We start from the raw sequence: 15,973 nt of genomic DNA, 5'->3' as shown, positions 1-15,973 counted from the left end.
TGGCTTTTATTCGATATTTAAATTTTCAAGCGAGATATTAGCATTTTTATTTTTTGATATTTTACATACCCATATCTTGCTCGAAAATGAAAATTTCGAAATATCGGCAACGATTAAGCACAGATAATGTTATTATCTAAAAAATGTGTAATAGGTCAAATCACTCTAATATCAAAACCAACAGCACGCTATTGATACTAGTGAACGACAATTTGCTGTGTCATGCGTGTGTAAGACGGAGACAACAAATGTATCGTCCTCTTAAGAGGACGTAACTCTGGTATTTGTTGTCTCCGTCTTACGAGTGCGTAACATAGCAAATTTACGCTCAGCAGAACACGCGTAGCTTCTTTAGTTTAAAAATTAGAGTGTATTGACCTATTATGAAACTAGATGGTAAGAATGTTATCTGTGTTTGAATGTTGGTTATTTACAATAGTTAAATTTTTTAGCAAGTTATACGTATATAATATACTTACCGTAAATTAAAAATGCTCATAACTCGCTTAAAAACTGAACTATCGTAAAAAACCAACTTACAAACACAGATAATGTTCGTACCATCTAGTTTCATAATAGGTCAGTTCATTCTAACTAACGAAGCTACAAGTGTACTGCTGAGCGTACATTTGCTATGTTACTCACTGGTAAGACGGAGACAACATATACCAGTGTTACGTCCTCTTAATGCTTGGCGATCTCATTTCGAAGATGGGAATGTTTCAAAGTTGAGTTTGAGTGTCAGTACCTAAAAATCTCGCATGGCCCATGAAAGTCGGAAATTGAATGATACGGTCTCTCGGAGTATGCACGGTGCTTTTGTGTATGTAAACAAAATAAAGTAAAGTCGAAATCCGCATGCGGTGAATATGTGCCATCGCTTTTCTGGTGCTTTTTCGTATGTAAAATACGAAAACCGTTTAGCAGTGTCTAGTAATTCAATCACCTCAAGTGATAATCGATTAACTTGAAAGTTAATAATATAATATATATTAGGTATAAGAAATAGTTTAGTTATTTGGTTTAATCAGAATCAATTAATGATTTTATTGGATTTTATTTTCAAGATTGATAATAATAATTGATAAAGTAGGGAGTAGTCTACTACTGTAGTATTCTTGAAGATAAATGTATGTTTTTCAAAAATTATAAAGTTTATAAATTATGTTACACATAATAATATAATATGATGTATTACCACCTATCATACCTTATTACTACCTATATATAATTATAAAAAAATAATTGTTTTATTTTCTGTTTACATGCTCCATATTATTTAGTATTATTATATTGCTGTAAGATTCTTAATAAATATTTTAATTTAAAATTTTCTTTTTTTTAGGTTGTAGAAATACAAATAGACAATACTTGCCAGAGTATAATAAATTACTTGACATTTTAAAGTCTGAAAAATCAAATCTACATAATATGGGTCAATTTAGCTGTATGTTTTTTTTAATAACTTACCTGATTTGAAGATAAGTATAGAATTATATTATTTTTATTACAAATTTTAGTTGGAGTATCACAAAAAAGGCAATTCAGATGCATTGGTTAGGTTGTATAGGTTGTTGGAGTCATCACGTGTATTTGCAAATGTACAATATAAAGATAGCAAAGAGGATCAAATGATAGCTCTAGATATGTTAGCAGGATGCTATGCGGACACAGCTAATCGATAAAAAAATAAAGATACACGCCGTGAACTTTTTACCAAGACCAAACAACGTTATTCATTAGTAGATCAATCGATTATGCGCGATACGGTAAGAATGTGGTTATAATTAGTATCTTTTATCTAAATATTATCCAAATGTTTTCTAAATGTGTAGGATAATTTGTTTAGTCGTGCTTTGAATGAATCGTTTAATAATAATAATAATAATAATTATAAGTAACAGCTCATCTCGCTAAGAGAGATGCAATTTGTTATCATATGGCTCGAGTTTTTCATGTACAGGTAATACGGGTTTTCTTTTTAGTAATAGGTACCTACTGTTTTATACATATAAATTTAATATGATACAACTTTTAGAACAAGTATGACCAAGCATTTCAATATTTCTATCAAGCAACCCAGCTTGCACCGGTTACATTTGTACTCCCACATTATCACCTTGGTAAAATGTATATTTATAAAGGTGATAAGGAAAATGTAATACTTATTCATAAACTTTTTCCTTTATGTCAATATTTATTTAAATGTATTTTTTTTTTCAAATTTATTTAGGCGATTCAGTGTTATGAAAAAGTGCTTAAAGCTGATCCAGGAAATTATGAAATTATAAAATTGGTTGGTTCATTGTATGCTGCTTCAAATAATCAACAGAAACGAGATAATGCAAAAATATATTTAAAAAGAGTATGTAATTTAAAAATGAAAACAAATTTAAAACTTTAATTACTATTTTATGATCTTAGGTAACAGAACATTTTCCAGATGATGCAGAAACTTGGATAAGTTTAGCTCAAATATTAGAACAATCAAATTTACAAAAATCATTACCTGTATATGATAAAGCTATGAGTTTAATACGTAACAGGGCTAATAATTAAATTCTACCTGAAATACTTAATAATGTGGCTGCATCAAACTATAAGTATGAATTTATGTCAAATCAAACAAATTATAAATATAAAAATGTAATTAATTATTTCTAACTAAAGGCTTGATAATATGAATGAAGCTCGTTCTCAACTCGAAGAATCTTTGAGTTTGTCAAAGAAAATGACTGAAGCTGACCTACAGCGTTATAACTCTAATATTGTTACAACTATGTAGGTACAATTTGGCAAGGATTTATGAAGATCAATACCAGTTCCAGAAGGTAGAAACAATTTACAAAGACATTCATAAGGAGAATCCTTTTTATATTGATTGTATACAAATTATTTGATTCACTTTTATGCTATGATTGGTATTGTAGGTAATCTACTAATTTCCAGGTTATTTACGTTTGGGTTGTATAGCTCGTAACCAAATTAATGATGCTTCTAATTAGTTTAAAGAAGTATTGGGTATAGACAATGGACATCTTAATGCCTGGTTACTACTTGGAAACTTACAATTAGCAAAAATGGAATGGGGTCCTGCGAAAACCAAATTTGAACGTGTGTTGAAGGTATGTTTAAATAAAGTTTACATAAAATTCAAATACTTTGATTGTCTTAAGAACCCTTCGATATCAAATGATTCTTATTCATTAATTTCTCTGGGAAATATTTACTTACAAACTCTATATCAACCAATGAAAAATAAGGACCAGAAAAAAATACATAAAGATTTAGCATTACAGCTTTTTACAAATGTATTAAAAAATGATTCAAAGAACATATGAGCAGCTAATGGAATTAGTTAGTGATTATAAGTGTAATTAGGGTAGTAACTAGGATTTTATTGAGTTTTATTTAGGCTATGGTGTAATGAGACATAGAAATATTATTTAACTTTATACATGGTGTTAAATTTTAAAATAATTAGTATTTTATGTCATTATTTTATAATAATACAAATTAGTCAAATTATTATTCAAAGATTTTTTGACTAAGGAAAATTAATGTTCATATTACATTTACTAATATAAATTTTAAATAAAAAAATCTGACAAACTTGCAGTGGCATGTCTATCCCAGACTGCAATTTGTTGTTTAAAAATATTATTATAGCGTTATAATCACGAATAATATTAGTATAATGTTATTATAATATTATCATTACAAAATGCTGTCACTATAGTGGTCGGGGAGTTAGGGGTTAAATATCCTTCCTCTTTGTCCGTTAAATCACTGTATTGTGTCTTTGGTATTACCACCACAATTTATTTAAATGTACTATTAGTTATAACAACCCCCCCCCCCCCCCCAAATTAAAAATTCCCAAGCACACCTCCGAAAGCATGCAGTATTTTGTTAGTAAAAGTCAAAAGATATAATTTTAAATTTGTTTATGACCTTACATTTATTGCCAAATTATTCTCAAATAAATTTTTTGAGAAGATTTTTCTTTATAGAATTTAAAGTCAATGCTCAATGATAAGAACGTACTATTATGAACCAATATGTATAACAGTTCTACTAAAAATAACTTTGTAACTATAAATTTGTTTATTAAGGTTGTGTTATTGCACATAAGCGTTGTACAAATGAGGCAAGAGATATATTTGCTCAAGTATTAGAAGCTACTACTGATTTTTGTTATGTTTTGTTGAATATTGCACATAATATTATATGCATTGAACAAAAACAGTATATTAATGCTATTAAAATGGTATGTAGACATTTTCCAGATTAAAAGTCAAATATTAAATGTGACTTCATATTCATGTAATATGTAAATATGTTATAGTATAAAAACTGTATGAAGAAGTTTTCTAAACATGATAATATTCAATGTTGAAATACTACAATATCTTGGGCATGCATACTTCAGAGAAGGAAAGTTCAAATAAGCAAAAACTGTGTTCTTGAAAGTGGGTGAACATAATAATTTGTTATATAAGCTAATGCAGTTTACATAAAATTTTTATTTTATGTTAGGCTCGAAGAGTTGCTCCTCAGGATACAGTTATAATTTACAATATTGCTTTTGTCCTACAAAAACTAGCAACTCAAATACTGGAAGATGATAAATCAAACTTGAGAAATATACTGAAAGCTGTTAATGAAGTTGAATTATCACATAAGTATTTTAATATTATTGGTTTATAAGTTTTATAATTGTATTGTTTTTTTTTTAGATATTTCCAATATTTGTTTGTCCATAAGAGTGATCATAAGAGTTATGATATTAGTCGGGCTGATATTGAAGCTAGTCAGTGTAAAGTTTTATTGTCTCGAATCCAGTACCATGTGGCAGAACCTCATAAGAAGGATGAGCATGACATGCATCGTAAACTGGAATTGTTAAAAATGTAAAAATAATTCAAGTTTGAACATATTATATTCTATAAATAACAAATTATTCCCTATTAAAATCTGGATTTGTGTAACTTTATAGTAGTGTGTTGAATAATATTAAACAAATGTGAACATTTACTTGTTAAAAAGTTAATTTTTTTTTAACTTTTTAACTTATCTAGTTAATTATTTTGGTTTTTTACTTATTAGCTTGTTCAGTTAAATTGTTATTGTTGTAACTTAATTTTTTAAAGTTGATTCTCATTGTCCTGCAGTTAAGTTAATTTTCTTTTGGTGTCATACGGCACCAACTAGACAATAATGATTCGATAATTATTTTTACATTTTGTTCATTATTTTTCTGATTATCTATCTATATTTAATGGTTGCTGTGGGTTTCAAAGCTATAATAATAATTATTATTGGTTGCATTGGTTTGAAATTGTTGTTAATGTAACCATTATATTATAAAAATAAAACATATTATTCATAATATAGCATTGGTATTTTTAATGGGTAACGAAGTGCACGGGATCAGCTAGTATATTATAATAATCAAATTTTCCACTGTGTTAAACTGTTTATTTAAACGTCTTAATAAATGCTTATGTAAATCAAATCACTAGGGTAGTTTATGACTGAAGAATATTTCAAATTTAAAAAAATATATAGCTTTTTAACTGAGTTATGTTAAGAGTATTTTCAATCTCAACTTTAAACTTATCTAGTTAAATATTTTGTTTTAAACTTAACTTATTTGATTGAACTTATTTTTGGCAATTTATTTGAATTAACTAAACTTTCCACAGTTAATTATTTAATTTCATATTTTTATTAACTTACCCATCTGTGATTTTAAGACATAATATTTAATAACTTACTAATTTTGTAACAATATTTTTTTTTATTTTCAGAAGCGGATCAGGTTCCAGTTCCGGCTCGGCTTCACCAGATATATAATTAAACAGTACAATTGAAAATTATTTAATATTATAAATAATTTTTAAAACTTAATAGGTGTTATATTATTTTCAGTTTTTTTTACACATAAATGTATTTTTATTTGTAACAAGCAAGAATTAAAATCAATACAATTGTAATTTCACCACAAAATTGTTCATATTTTTAAAATAATTTCATAGCCAAAATCATACTCTGTTGTACGTACTCAGCATATGCCATATTATATATTATTCTGTTTATATATTTTCAACTGTATAGAAATATTTATGCAAAAATACAAATAACAGTATAACTATTAAATTAGGAATCAGGGTTATGTAATTTTAAAATTAAATTTTAAAGCAGTTTTAAGTATTTTGTTTATTCATCATCAATAAAAATAAATAGAAGGATTTAAAATAAATCATTTTTTTTGGCATCTTTAGATATTTTTGAAAATCAAGATATCATCTACTTGTGTTATTTCTATTTCACTAAAGATATCATATAAACATAAAAAGATCCTGGGCCTCTCACGAGTTATTATTCAAATTTCAGGCTCAGTATTCAGTAATCTATAACAAGATATTGATTATAAAAATGGTGGGAAAATGGGTGTCGCTCTGCTGTACAGTAGGTTATAAGTGGGTCACTGTATGGTGTTAAATTTAAATTCAATGATTAAGTACTATAGTATATGAAAAACGATTCTGAGCGAAGACGGTCAGACACCAATATTACTAAGTAGGTGTATTTGATGATATTATTGTGAATAAAGTAATTTATATATAACCTATTTACGTGGAACCTTGTTTTAAATTTTCAATCCTAAGCTATAAAATTTAAACATTTTATGCATTTTTAACTACAAAATCATTATTAAATTTTAAATTTGATAAATGTTGTCAAAAATTGAAATTTAAATGCTCATTAAAAAAAAATTAAGACTATATTTTTAATATTTTTCAACTGTTATTGTAAAAATATATCAGGAGCCCTGTATTAAATTTTCACGCATTTTTACCCAACAAATACAATTTTATTTACAATTATTGAAAAAAAAAAATTAAAAAAATTAAAAGATTTAAACCCTCCCTGAGGCTAGGCCAATTGATTAGACATAACTGTAGTAACCTACCTACTTTTCCAGTTACTATTTACATAAAATAAAAAACGTGCTTCTATTTTATAAATTATAAAATATAATGTAGATTGTTCTCATAATAAATCGATGTAACAGCGCTCTTTTGTTGACTTAAGTATTTGGATACCTATTGGCTTTTTTGTTATAAAATAATAAAGATAGTATTTCTATAGCATATTCCTATATGGCTATATATGGTACAAGCCATAAGGTAATTATAGGATTTGAGCTATCCAATTTAGTATTTACCTAGACAAAAAGATATTATTTAAACAAAACAATCTTTCTCTTCGCCCAAAAAATAATATCCCGCAGTTGTAGATTGGGAACCAATATTACAAAACATCGTTTTTACTTTATTATCATCGTAAAAATATTTTAGACCCCTAACATAAGCCAGGGAAAGCTATTGCCCCTCCCTCCCCTCGAACAACCTCTTTAGTACAGCCCTGCAAGAGTGGCTATTGCATAAATCTGTCGGCGGCGACCGATAACTCGCTTCACTGCTCGTATATTATACTATTTCTACAACGCGACTAGGGCTATAGGATATAGATGCATTATTCGCAAGATACATTGAAGATATTCAATCTATAATTTATAATATAATATAATGTTTGCACCGCAGTATATTATCAATGTTTCATGTTATCATGCTCATGGTACGTTAAGACGTGGCCTCATTCGAGCACGGCGCTAGGGCATGTGCTGTTCTAATCACGGTATCTGTTGTATTGGACAAACGTAAATAATAATTGCGCCCAATACATTTCAGGTAGGTAGGTACACACTTATAATAATATGTAGTAAATTGCGCCCAGCAGAGATATGATGTTTAGAGTAGCTATTTAGCATTGCCCAGATGACACCAGAGAAGGAGGACGTCCTCCATAAATTATTTTTATGTTTGGTTAAAAATATGGTGAGATTGGTTTTAAATTATGACTTCCCCAAGAACCAACTAGATTGACCGTCCAACCTGAAAAGATACTGAAGTTGAAAATCGAACCATTATTTCGACTCCTTGTCGCGTACACAGACACTTGTAATTATCTTACAAGACTACAGCTTCGAATATTATCATAGGTCAATGCTATATACCTGCCTAAAGACGTGTAGACAATGTCTACTAGACACTAGACGTCAGCCGTTTGGATCTCATGGTTCTCTTATCATTTTAAATTCAACGCTTTTATCTATTGTTAATTTTACACTCGTGAATTCTTGGCGATCGGTAGTATTTCACTGTTGTTTTCATTAAATTCCGTGGTTAATGTGGGAAGCTGTCGAATGGAAACGGACTCTCACTTGATGCCACTAACTATGTGTCTATGTACTATCTGACAAAAGTTATTATTATTTTTTTAAACTTTTAACTTAAAGGTTATTTTTTAAAATTGTTATATTTATTTGACAAAAGTTATTATTATTTTTTTTTTAACTTATTACATAAAGAGTTAAAGATTTTTTTTTTTAAATTGTTATTGTTATCTGACAAAAGGTGCTATTATTATAAATTTTTTTAAATTTTGTTAGACTTATAAGTTATTAGTTTATTACTTAAGTTAAAAATCTATTGTATTGTTTTGCTTTTTGTTAAAAATTGTTATTTGTTATGTTTCTACCTGTTTATAATCTTGTCAAGACTAAAAGACTTAATAAAGAAATTAAAGAAGACTGAAATAAATCAAATATTGTATTATAGTATTTCAGAAAGTATTAAGTAATTAATATAAGTTGTATGATTTTTTTCAATCAATATGTAGTAGCTACTGTGTTATGGTTTTCATAATAGCAAAACAGTCAATAATGTGATTATTGATTTACTTAAAAATATATCCTATGAAATGTAATTTATTTCACTATTGGTATGGTATATGCCTATGCTTCTATATAATAATATACTAATATACTATAGGTGAATGCATTTTTAAAATGAATAAATAATTTGGTAATTTGTATTAACCATTTAAATAAAACTGTAATAATAATATATAAATTGGACTGTTAAATTATCAATAGAACAAAAATAAATTTGAATTACAATTTAATATAATTAATATAATTAGTTAGCTATTACTTACTACAAAAATAATTTAAATAATAACATGTGGTACCTATTTTTTTTTTAAGTTTTAGAAGAATTTATAAAAAACATTTTTAAACATATAACATAAAAAAACATATTTTAAACATTTTGTTTTAAACACACAATGTTTAATTTCAATTGTTTAAAACAAATGTTTTTAAACAAAATGTTTAAAACTGCGAACCCTGCCGCTAGCACAGCAGTATGCACGAACTCCTCGACCAATACAAATGATGTTTGGTAGACGTTTGGATCTCATGGTTTTCTTATCATTTTAAATTCAACGCTGTTATCTATTGTTAATTTTACACTCGTGAATTCTTGGACGTCGGTAGTATTTCACTGTTGTTTTCATTAAATTATTTAAATTCCGTGGTTAATGTGTGAAACTGTCGAATGGAAACGGACTCTCACTTGATGCCGCTAGCACAGCAGTATGCACGAACTCCTCGTCCAATACAAACGACGTTTGGTAGACGTTTGGATCTCATGGTTTTCTTATCATTTTAAATTCAACGCTTTTATCTATTGTTAATTTTACACTCGTGAATTTTTGGCCGTCGGTAGTATTTCGCTGTTGTTTTCATTGAATTCCGTGGTTAATGTGGGAAACTGTCGAATGGAAACGGACTCTCACTATTGATGCCGGTAGCACAGCAGTATGCACAAACTCCTCGACCAATACAAACGACGTTTGGTAGACGTTTGGATCTCATGGTTTTCTTATCATTTTAAATTCAACGCTGTTATCTATTGTTAATTTTACACTCGTGAATTCTTGGCCATCGGTAGTTGTCTAATATTTCTTTGGTGTTTTCATTAAATTCCGTGGTTAACATGGAAAACTTTCGAATGGAAACGGACGCTCACATGATGTCGCAAGCACAACAGTATGTACAAGCTCCTGGACCAACACAAATACAAAACTCGCCAGCTCCTCAACCAAGTACGTTATATTGTCTACAATAATATTTGTCTAGTCCGCTCTGTTTGGGGTGGTGATCATCGGCGTAAACGACTTCGGTGTTCTACTAGAATACTTGATAGAAGTACAATGTACCTGTATGCCTGGCCTGGGGGGACACAGGATCGAGGATTTATGTGTGCACAATCGCGTCGTGTGGTGGCCTGATACGTACTAGCAATCATCCAGCCATGTTGGTCAATAGTCTGATTTCTAATAATATAATATTATCTATAAGCCTTGTCGCGGAGAACGGGTCTGTGATCACCGATCTGTTGGAAAAACAATAGTTTGCCGGATCGTGGGTCAACATATATATTTACAAAATTATACAAAATATTTAACCTATGAACATTTAAATTCAAATGTATAAATGCAAACGAATAACAATATTAAAGATACAAATAGGTATTTATCGGCATAAATTATAATAATATTATTAAGTCCCCTGCGGAGTTATTCGACCGCACACCAACTGTGACAAAGTGTCTGCAGCTCCTTTAATGTTGTTTTGTTGTTTTCATTTTCATTTTTCTATCGCAAACCTAGGATAAAACATATTTCAAAAGGAATGTTTTTTTTTTTATGAATTTAACTGTTGCACACTCCGGAGCCGTTGTATTTCTTCATCATAGTACCTAATTTATTTTCTGAATTTAAGCCAGAGAAATGCAACAAACCAGTACACCGACGTCAGCTGATGCCTGTTTGAGAATAGTACAAAGTTTGATGTGCTATCGACAGGGATGGGAAAAAGAAGCATTTGCCAAACGAGCGATTGAGTCACTGGTTAAAAAGTTAAAGGTAACTATTGAATGGACAATTAAAATTAAATTTCCCTATTACCTTATATATTTATATATTATATATTCAATTCAATACATTCCTATAATTGTGCTAATAAATAATGAATGTTTACTAATTATTTAGGGAAAAAGAGATGAATTAGATAGTCTTATTCTAGTTATAACTACAAATGGATCGAATCCAAGTAAATGTGTTACAATACAAAGAACATTAGATGGACGGTTACAGGTGAGTGATTATGTTTTAATTTTTCATATCTAAAAATTTGACAATTAAAAAATTAAGTTAACTTGTACATTTTATTGAATAGTTATTTGTTGTTTATTTTTTTTTAAATTTTATATTCAGATTCTAATTATTATTTTAATAATTAAATATCTCTCGAAATATCTCAAACATTAATTAGTTACCCATTAGGCGCATAAATAGCTATTATTATTTATAATTTAAATTGTATTCTGTTATAGATAGCTGGGCGTAAAGTTTTTCCGCATGTTATATATGCAAGAATCTGGCGATGGCCAGATCTACATAAAAATGAGCTCAAGCACTTAAAGTATTGCCAATATGCTTTTGATTTAAAATGCGATTCTGTGTGTGTTAATCCGTATCATTATGACCGTGTTGTATCACCAGGCATAGGTAAATTAATTATTTACTTATATTATTATGATTATTTATTAAGTGTAATAACTATTTAGATTTAAGTGGTCTAACGCTACAAAGTGGTACATCTACTAATGGTTCTGGCCGAATAATTAGCCAAAAAGATGAGTATAAAGCTGGCGGGGAAGGAATGTCTTCCTTGCCAACTTGTTCTAGTCAAGTTAGCAGTTCCAATATGAACAGTGATGTACCTGGAAACAGCCCGCCTATGAGTATACAACATCACTTACCTCTTTTATGTCACCACAAAATTCCAGCCACTGATGTTTCTCAACAATCAACCATCTCTCAAGCTGCTAGTAAGAATTAACTATGAAAATATATTTCAATTCTTAAAATACTAACTGCATATGGTAATGATAGGTTAATATTTTCTATATATCCAATTAATTAGATTTGAGATGAATTATTTTATGTTTAAGAATTTTACTATAGTTTTGCATTTTATTACAGTTATTAGTAGAATATAATTATTTATAGGAGATGTTTGTTTGTTTCGGCCCACACTACAGCAGCATCAAATTGGTATAAATTCTCAAGTACGAGTTAAGACTGAACCATGTGACAATTGGATCCCGAGTACACCATCACATGCACCACCCAATAGTAAGTTATTTAACAAATAGTATATTAACTTAGGTTCTGAAATTCCCTTGTATAGGTAATATGATATAATATTATAAAATAACAATTAATATTTATGAAAATTAATTTATGAAAGATAGCTGATTATGTATTAATTATGGCCATAATATAAAATTGTCAATTTATCATTTACATTATCTTGAGTTTACTATCAAATATTTATTGATATAATTTTCAATGATGTAACTGCTGATGTTATATGATTATTTATGTTTTAAGCTTAAGTGCCATGTCATCAGTTAATACAGATTTTATAAATTGATTTAATAGTAAAGCCAAAAAATAGGGGAATTTCTCAACAATTATTTAACAATTATTGATGTTCACAATGACAAATTGTATACTAGTACAATTTTCCTTTATTTAATTATTTCTGGTATTTTTTAATTTTTTTTTTTTTGAGATTTTATCTGTTATAACTAATTTATTAGTAATATTCAAAATATATTTATTTTAATAATTTGTTAAGAAACGTACTATATATTTATATTAGCTGCATTTTTTCTTTGTAATTTTTGTTTTTAGTCAATTAATATTGTTTGTCACATCTTCATTAAGTATAAGGATAGTCAGTACAACGTTTTCAAAACTAATTTTTCTTAAGGGTTTTAAATCATATTTTCTAATTCATCCTGTTGAATGTATTGTATTATTATTTAGTCAACATGTTTTTGTAGTTTATGTTAAATACTAAATATTATTAAAAAATAGTTCAAATGTATAACATAAAGCTCTTGAATATATATATAAATATTTCTACATTATATAGAAAATATATGACAATTAAACTATACATATTAGTAATGTCAAACACTTTTGTGACTAGTAAGGGGTAGATAAGTTAATTAATAATTTTTGCTAATCTTATAACTAATTTATAATTGTTTATGCTATAGGACCAAAATACATGCCATTACAAAATCCCAGTATGTTCCAAGGAAAAAAGAAAGACAATTTATGTAATTATATTATCTTTTAATAAAATTATTTTCAATAAACTGAGTAATATTTTTATTTCACATACAGTACCTAGTCAAACAATAACACCTCATCATTATCGAGAACCTATCACCCTGATGCCTGGTACAACAACAGATAAACGACCAGTACAATGCACACTTACTTATACACATTCCATGCAACCACCACATCCAATATTTTGTGAGTAAATTGAATATCTACACTTTTACAGTTATATTATATTTAAATACCTCTTGAATGTAATTATATTATTTTTCTAGGGGGGGAGTCTGGGACTGGAGAAATGGGACTGAATGGTTTATTATCATCTCAGCCAGCTCCTGAATATTGGTGTTTAATTGCTTACTTTGAATTTGATACTCAAGTAGGAGAAATGTTTAAGGTTACATCTACTTGCCCTCATGTCACTGTTGATGGTTATGTTGATCCCTCAGGAGGTAATCGATTTTGTTTGGGTGCCATCTGTAATGTTCAAAGGACAGAACAAAGTGAAAGAGTTAGGTAAAAATAAGTAACAACATTAGTTAATAGTGTAAGCTTGATATTTACAACATTAATAAATAATGGTCATTACAGATTGCATATTGGGAAAGGTATTCAATTAGATCTGATTGGAGAAGGAGATGTTTGGTTAAAATGTCTGAGTAATCAATCAGTTTTTGTGCAGTCATATTATTTAGATAGAGAAGCTGGCCGAGCACCAGGAGATGCAGTCCATAAAATTTATCCTCGTGCATACATTAAAGTATGTTAAGTATATTTCGATAATTGAAGTATAATACATTTTTGTTTTTGTTTTTATTGATATGATACATGTTTTAAATTATTTAGGTTTTTGATCTTAGGCAGTGTTATAAGCAAATGTGTCTACAAGCAGAAACAGCTAAAAACGCAGCTGCTGCACAAGCGGCAGCAGTTGCAGGGCACCTAGCAGGATCTCAAATTGTGGATGGTATTGATCCAGTTATAAGTATGTGTTTCTGTAATTCACTAAATATATTACAGCATATCATAGAATTTATAATTATATTTTTAAACTTTTGTTAAAGGGTTGAATGCTGCAGCAGGTATCGGAGTAGACGATTTAACAAGATTGTGCATATTAAGATTGAGTTTTGTAAAAGGTTGGGGTCCCAACTATCCACGAAGTAGCATTAAAGAGACTCCATGCTGGATAGAAGTATGTACTTCCAAAACGATTATATTAAATTTAGTGTCAACAATTAATAATAATATAACACACAACTCTAATTTGAATTTACAATTATTATAAGGTTCATTTACATCGAGCATTACAACTTTTGGATGAAGTGTTACACTCAATGCAAATAGATTCATCAAAAGCTTGACTTAACTAGAAACTCAAAATGTTCATAAGTAGTGCCTAACAAGTTATGTTTAAAAAAAATTGTTAATTGTTCATGTTTTGTTGTTTATCAAACATAACAATGTTATACTACTAAAAGCCTTGGTAAAAATACTTTAGTTTTTTGTGTATACAATATTATATTTATTTTTTTAACACAATAACTGTTTATAATCAAACAAGTCCTAAATATTTTTCAATTTCATAAATCTTTAAGGTTACAATAAACATTTACCTTAAGTGAAAATGAACAGGTTTCCATTATTATGAGCTGTGTCTATATTATATTTATTTACATACAATTTGATTTTGAGTCCTTGTTTTTTTTATTTTAATTTATTTTATTTTACTAAAAAGCAAATATAAACACATTTTATACTTGCATATAAATTTTCAATCCTATGTTGATGGTTAGATTTATAGAAACCAGTAGTTTTTATATTTAAACATTTTTATGACTTAAAAAAATTCAACAAATTAACATAAACCGACAGTTACTGTTAACATTATATGGATAGCCACCTCTTACAATCTCCGGTTAAGAGAACGCTACACAGGTACACGAGTACTACAATAGTTCAATTTGTTAGCAAGTTAGCATTATATGATATAGCGTAAATCAAAAATGCTCATAACTCAGTTAAAAACTGAGTTATTGTAAAAAAACCCACATACAAACATAGGATAATGTTCTTACCATCAAGTTTCATAATAGGCTGATTCACTCTAATTTTTAACTAACGTGATCTGCTGAGCGCTAATTTGCTATGTTACGCACGTGTAAGATAGAGACTACAAAATAATATCTGTGTAGCATCCTCTTAAAACGAACTATAATTACTTTAAGATCAGATTTTAAACGGACAGGATTTCTGTCAGTAACAATTCCGTTATACAACATTTCACTGTGTAAATAGACACCTTTTAGGTACTAATATATTATAATCGGGCGTCGTTATTATGATTCACTGTTGAATAATTCGTTTTTATATTTTTACCCATCTGGTGTCGTCTGTACACGGTTGACCCGGAGATACGTTTTTAATTAAAATAGGTATATTAATTAATATTTTTCGATAATATTATATTCAATCAGTGTTCGACGCACTTTAACACACATCACCTGGAAAAAACAAAACATACTAAAATAAGTAGTTATGATTAAAGGCTTGGCATAAATTGTATTTTGTGGTTACACAATCGAATTATTAATTTTCTTGATTTTGTTGAATTTGTTAGTGTACGATAGTTCTTCTTAGCGTCCAGATCGCGTATTATAAACACTATACGTTTAGAATTCTAGCCAAATATTATAATAAAAAAAATAGTCCTCACAATTAAATATTATTATACTCTTAAGGTATATTAAACCAACTCAAAAACAGCTCTAATCTTAAGATTGTTTATGTACCTACATATAATTATATTTCAGAAAATAAATAGTTTATTAGGTAGGTTCCCTATTTAATT

The 15,973-nt window shown here is 28.4% G+C and overlaps 2 protein-coding genes and 1 pseudogene across 2 annotated transcripts; all 3 read left to right on the top strand.

Annotated features, from left to right (window-relative positions):
- Window positions 1-383: 383 nt before the first annotated feature.
- LOC100165650 lies at window positions 384-5,859 on the top strand (annotated as a pseudogene).
- Window positions 5,860-9,745: 3,886 nt separating this feature from the next.
- LOC100167677 (mothers against decapentaplegic homolog 4-like) lies at window positions 9,746-14,618 on the top strand. Its single transcript, XM_016805194.2, has 13 exons — window positions 9,746-10,020; window positions 10,700-10,842; window positions 10,969-11,073; window positions 11,313-11,487; window positions 11,547-11,810; window positions 11,992-12,117; window positions 13,053-13,115; window positions 13,183-13,317; window positions 13,398-13,638; window positions 13,714-13,882; window positions 13,969-14,107; window positions 14,187-14,317; window positions 14,412-14,618. Exons 1-13 carry the CDS (start codon window positions 9,912-9,914, stop codon window positions 14,484-14,486), a joined length of 1,875 nt encoding a protein of 624 aa, XP_016660683.2. The 5' UTR covers window positions 9,746-9,911; the 3' UTR covers window positions 14,487-14,618.
- LOC115034202 lies at window positions 11,312-13,312 on the top strand. Its single transcript, XM_029490211.1, has 4 exons — window positions 11,312-11,487; window positions 11,547-11,810; window positions 11,992-12,117; window positions 13,053-13,312. The coding sequence occupies exons 2-4, from the start codon at window positions 11,642-11,644 to the stop codon at window positions 13,133-13,135; spliced, it is 378 nt and encodes a 125-aa protein (XP_029346071.1). The 5' UTR covers window positions 11,312-11,487; window positions 11,547-11,641; the 3' UTR covers window positions 13,136-13,312.
- Window positions 14,619-15,973: the final 1,355 nt, after the last annotated feature.

Source organism: Acyrthosiphon pisum, chromosome A2 (assembly GCF_005508785.2).
Source record: "Acyrthosiphon pisum isolate AL4f chromosome A2, pea_aphid_22Mar2018_4r6ur, whole genome shotgun sequence".
In the NCBI taxonomy this organism is placed as follows: domain Eukaryota; kingdom Metazoa; phylum Arthropoda; class Insecta; order Hemiptera; family Aphididae; genus Acyrthosiphon; species Acyrthosiphon pisum.
Note: the sequence above shows the minus strand (reverse complement) of the source record. Positions and strands in the feature narration are given on the sequence as shown.

Bases quoted from the DNA above. Each gene is read 5' to 3' on its own strand.
- LOC100167677 (XM_016805194.2), top strand. From the start codon at position 9,912: ATGGAAAACTTTCGAATGGAAACGGACGCTCACATGATGTCGCAAGCA. The intron at 10,843-10,968 runs GTAACTATTGAA...CTAATTATTTAG, and splicing joins CACTGGTTAAAAAGTTAAAG to GGAAAAAGAGATGAATTAGA. The intron at 12,118-13,052 runs GTAAGTTATTTA...TTTATGCTATAG, and splicing joins ATCACATGCACCACCCAATA to GACCAAAATACATGCCATTA.
- LOC115034202 (XM_029490211.1), top strand. From the start codon at position 11,642: ATGTCTTCCTTGCCAACTTGTTCTAGTCAAGTTAGCAGTTCCAATATG. The intron at 11,811-11,991 runs GTAAGAATTAAC...AATTATTTATAG, and splicing joins AACCATCTCTCAAGCTGCTA to GAGATGTTTGTTTGTTTCGG. The intron at 12,118-13,052 runs GTAAGTTATTTA...TTTATGCTATAG, and splicing joins ATCACATGCACCACCCAATA to GACCAAAATACATGCCATTA.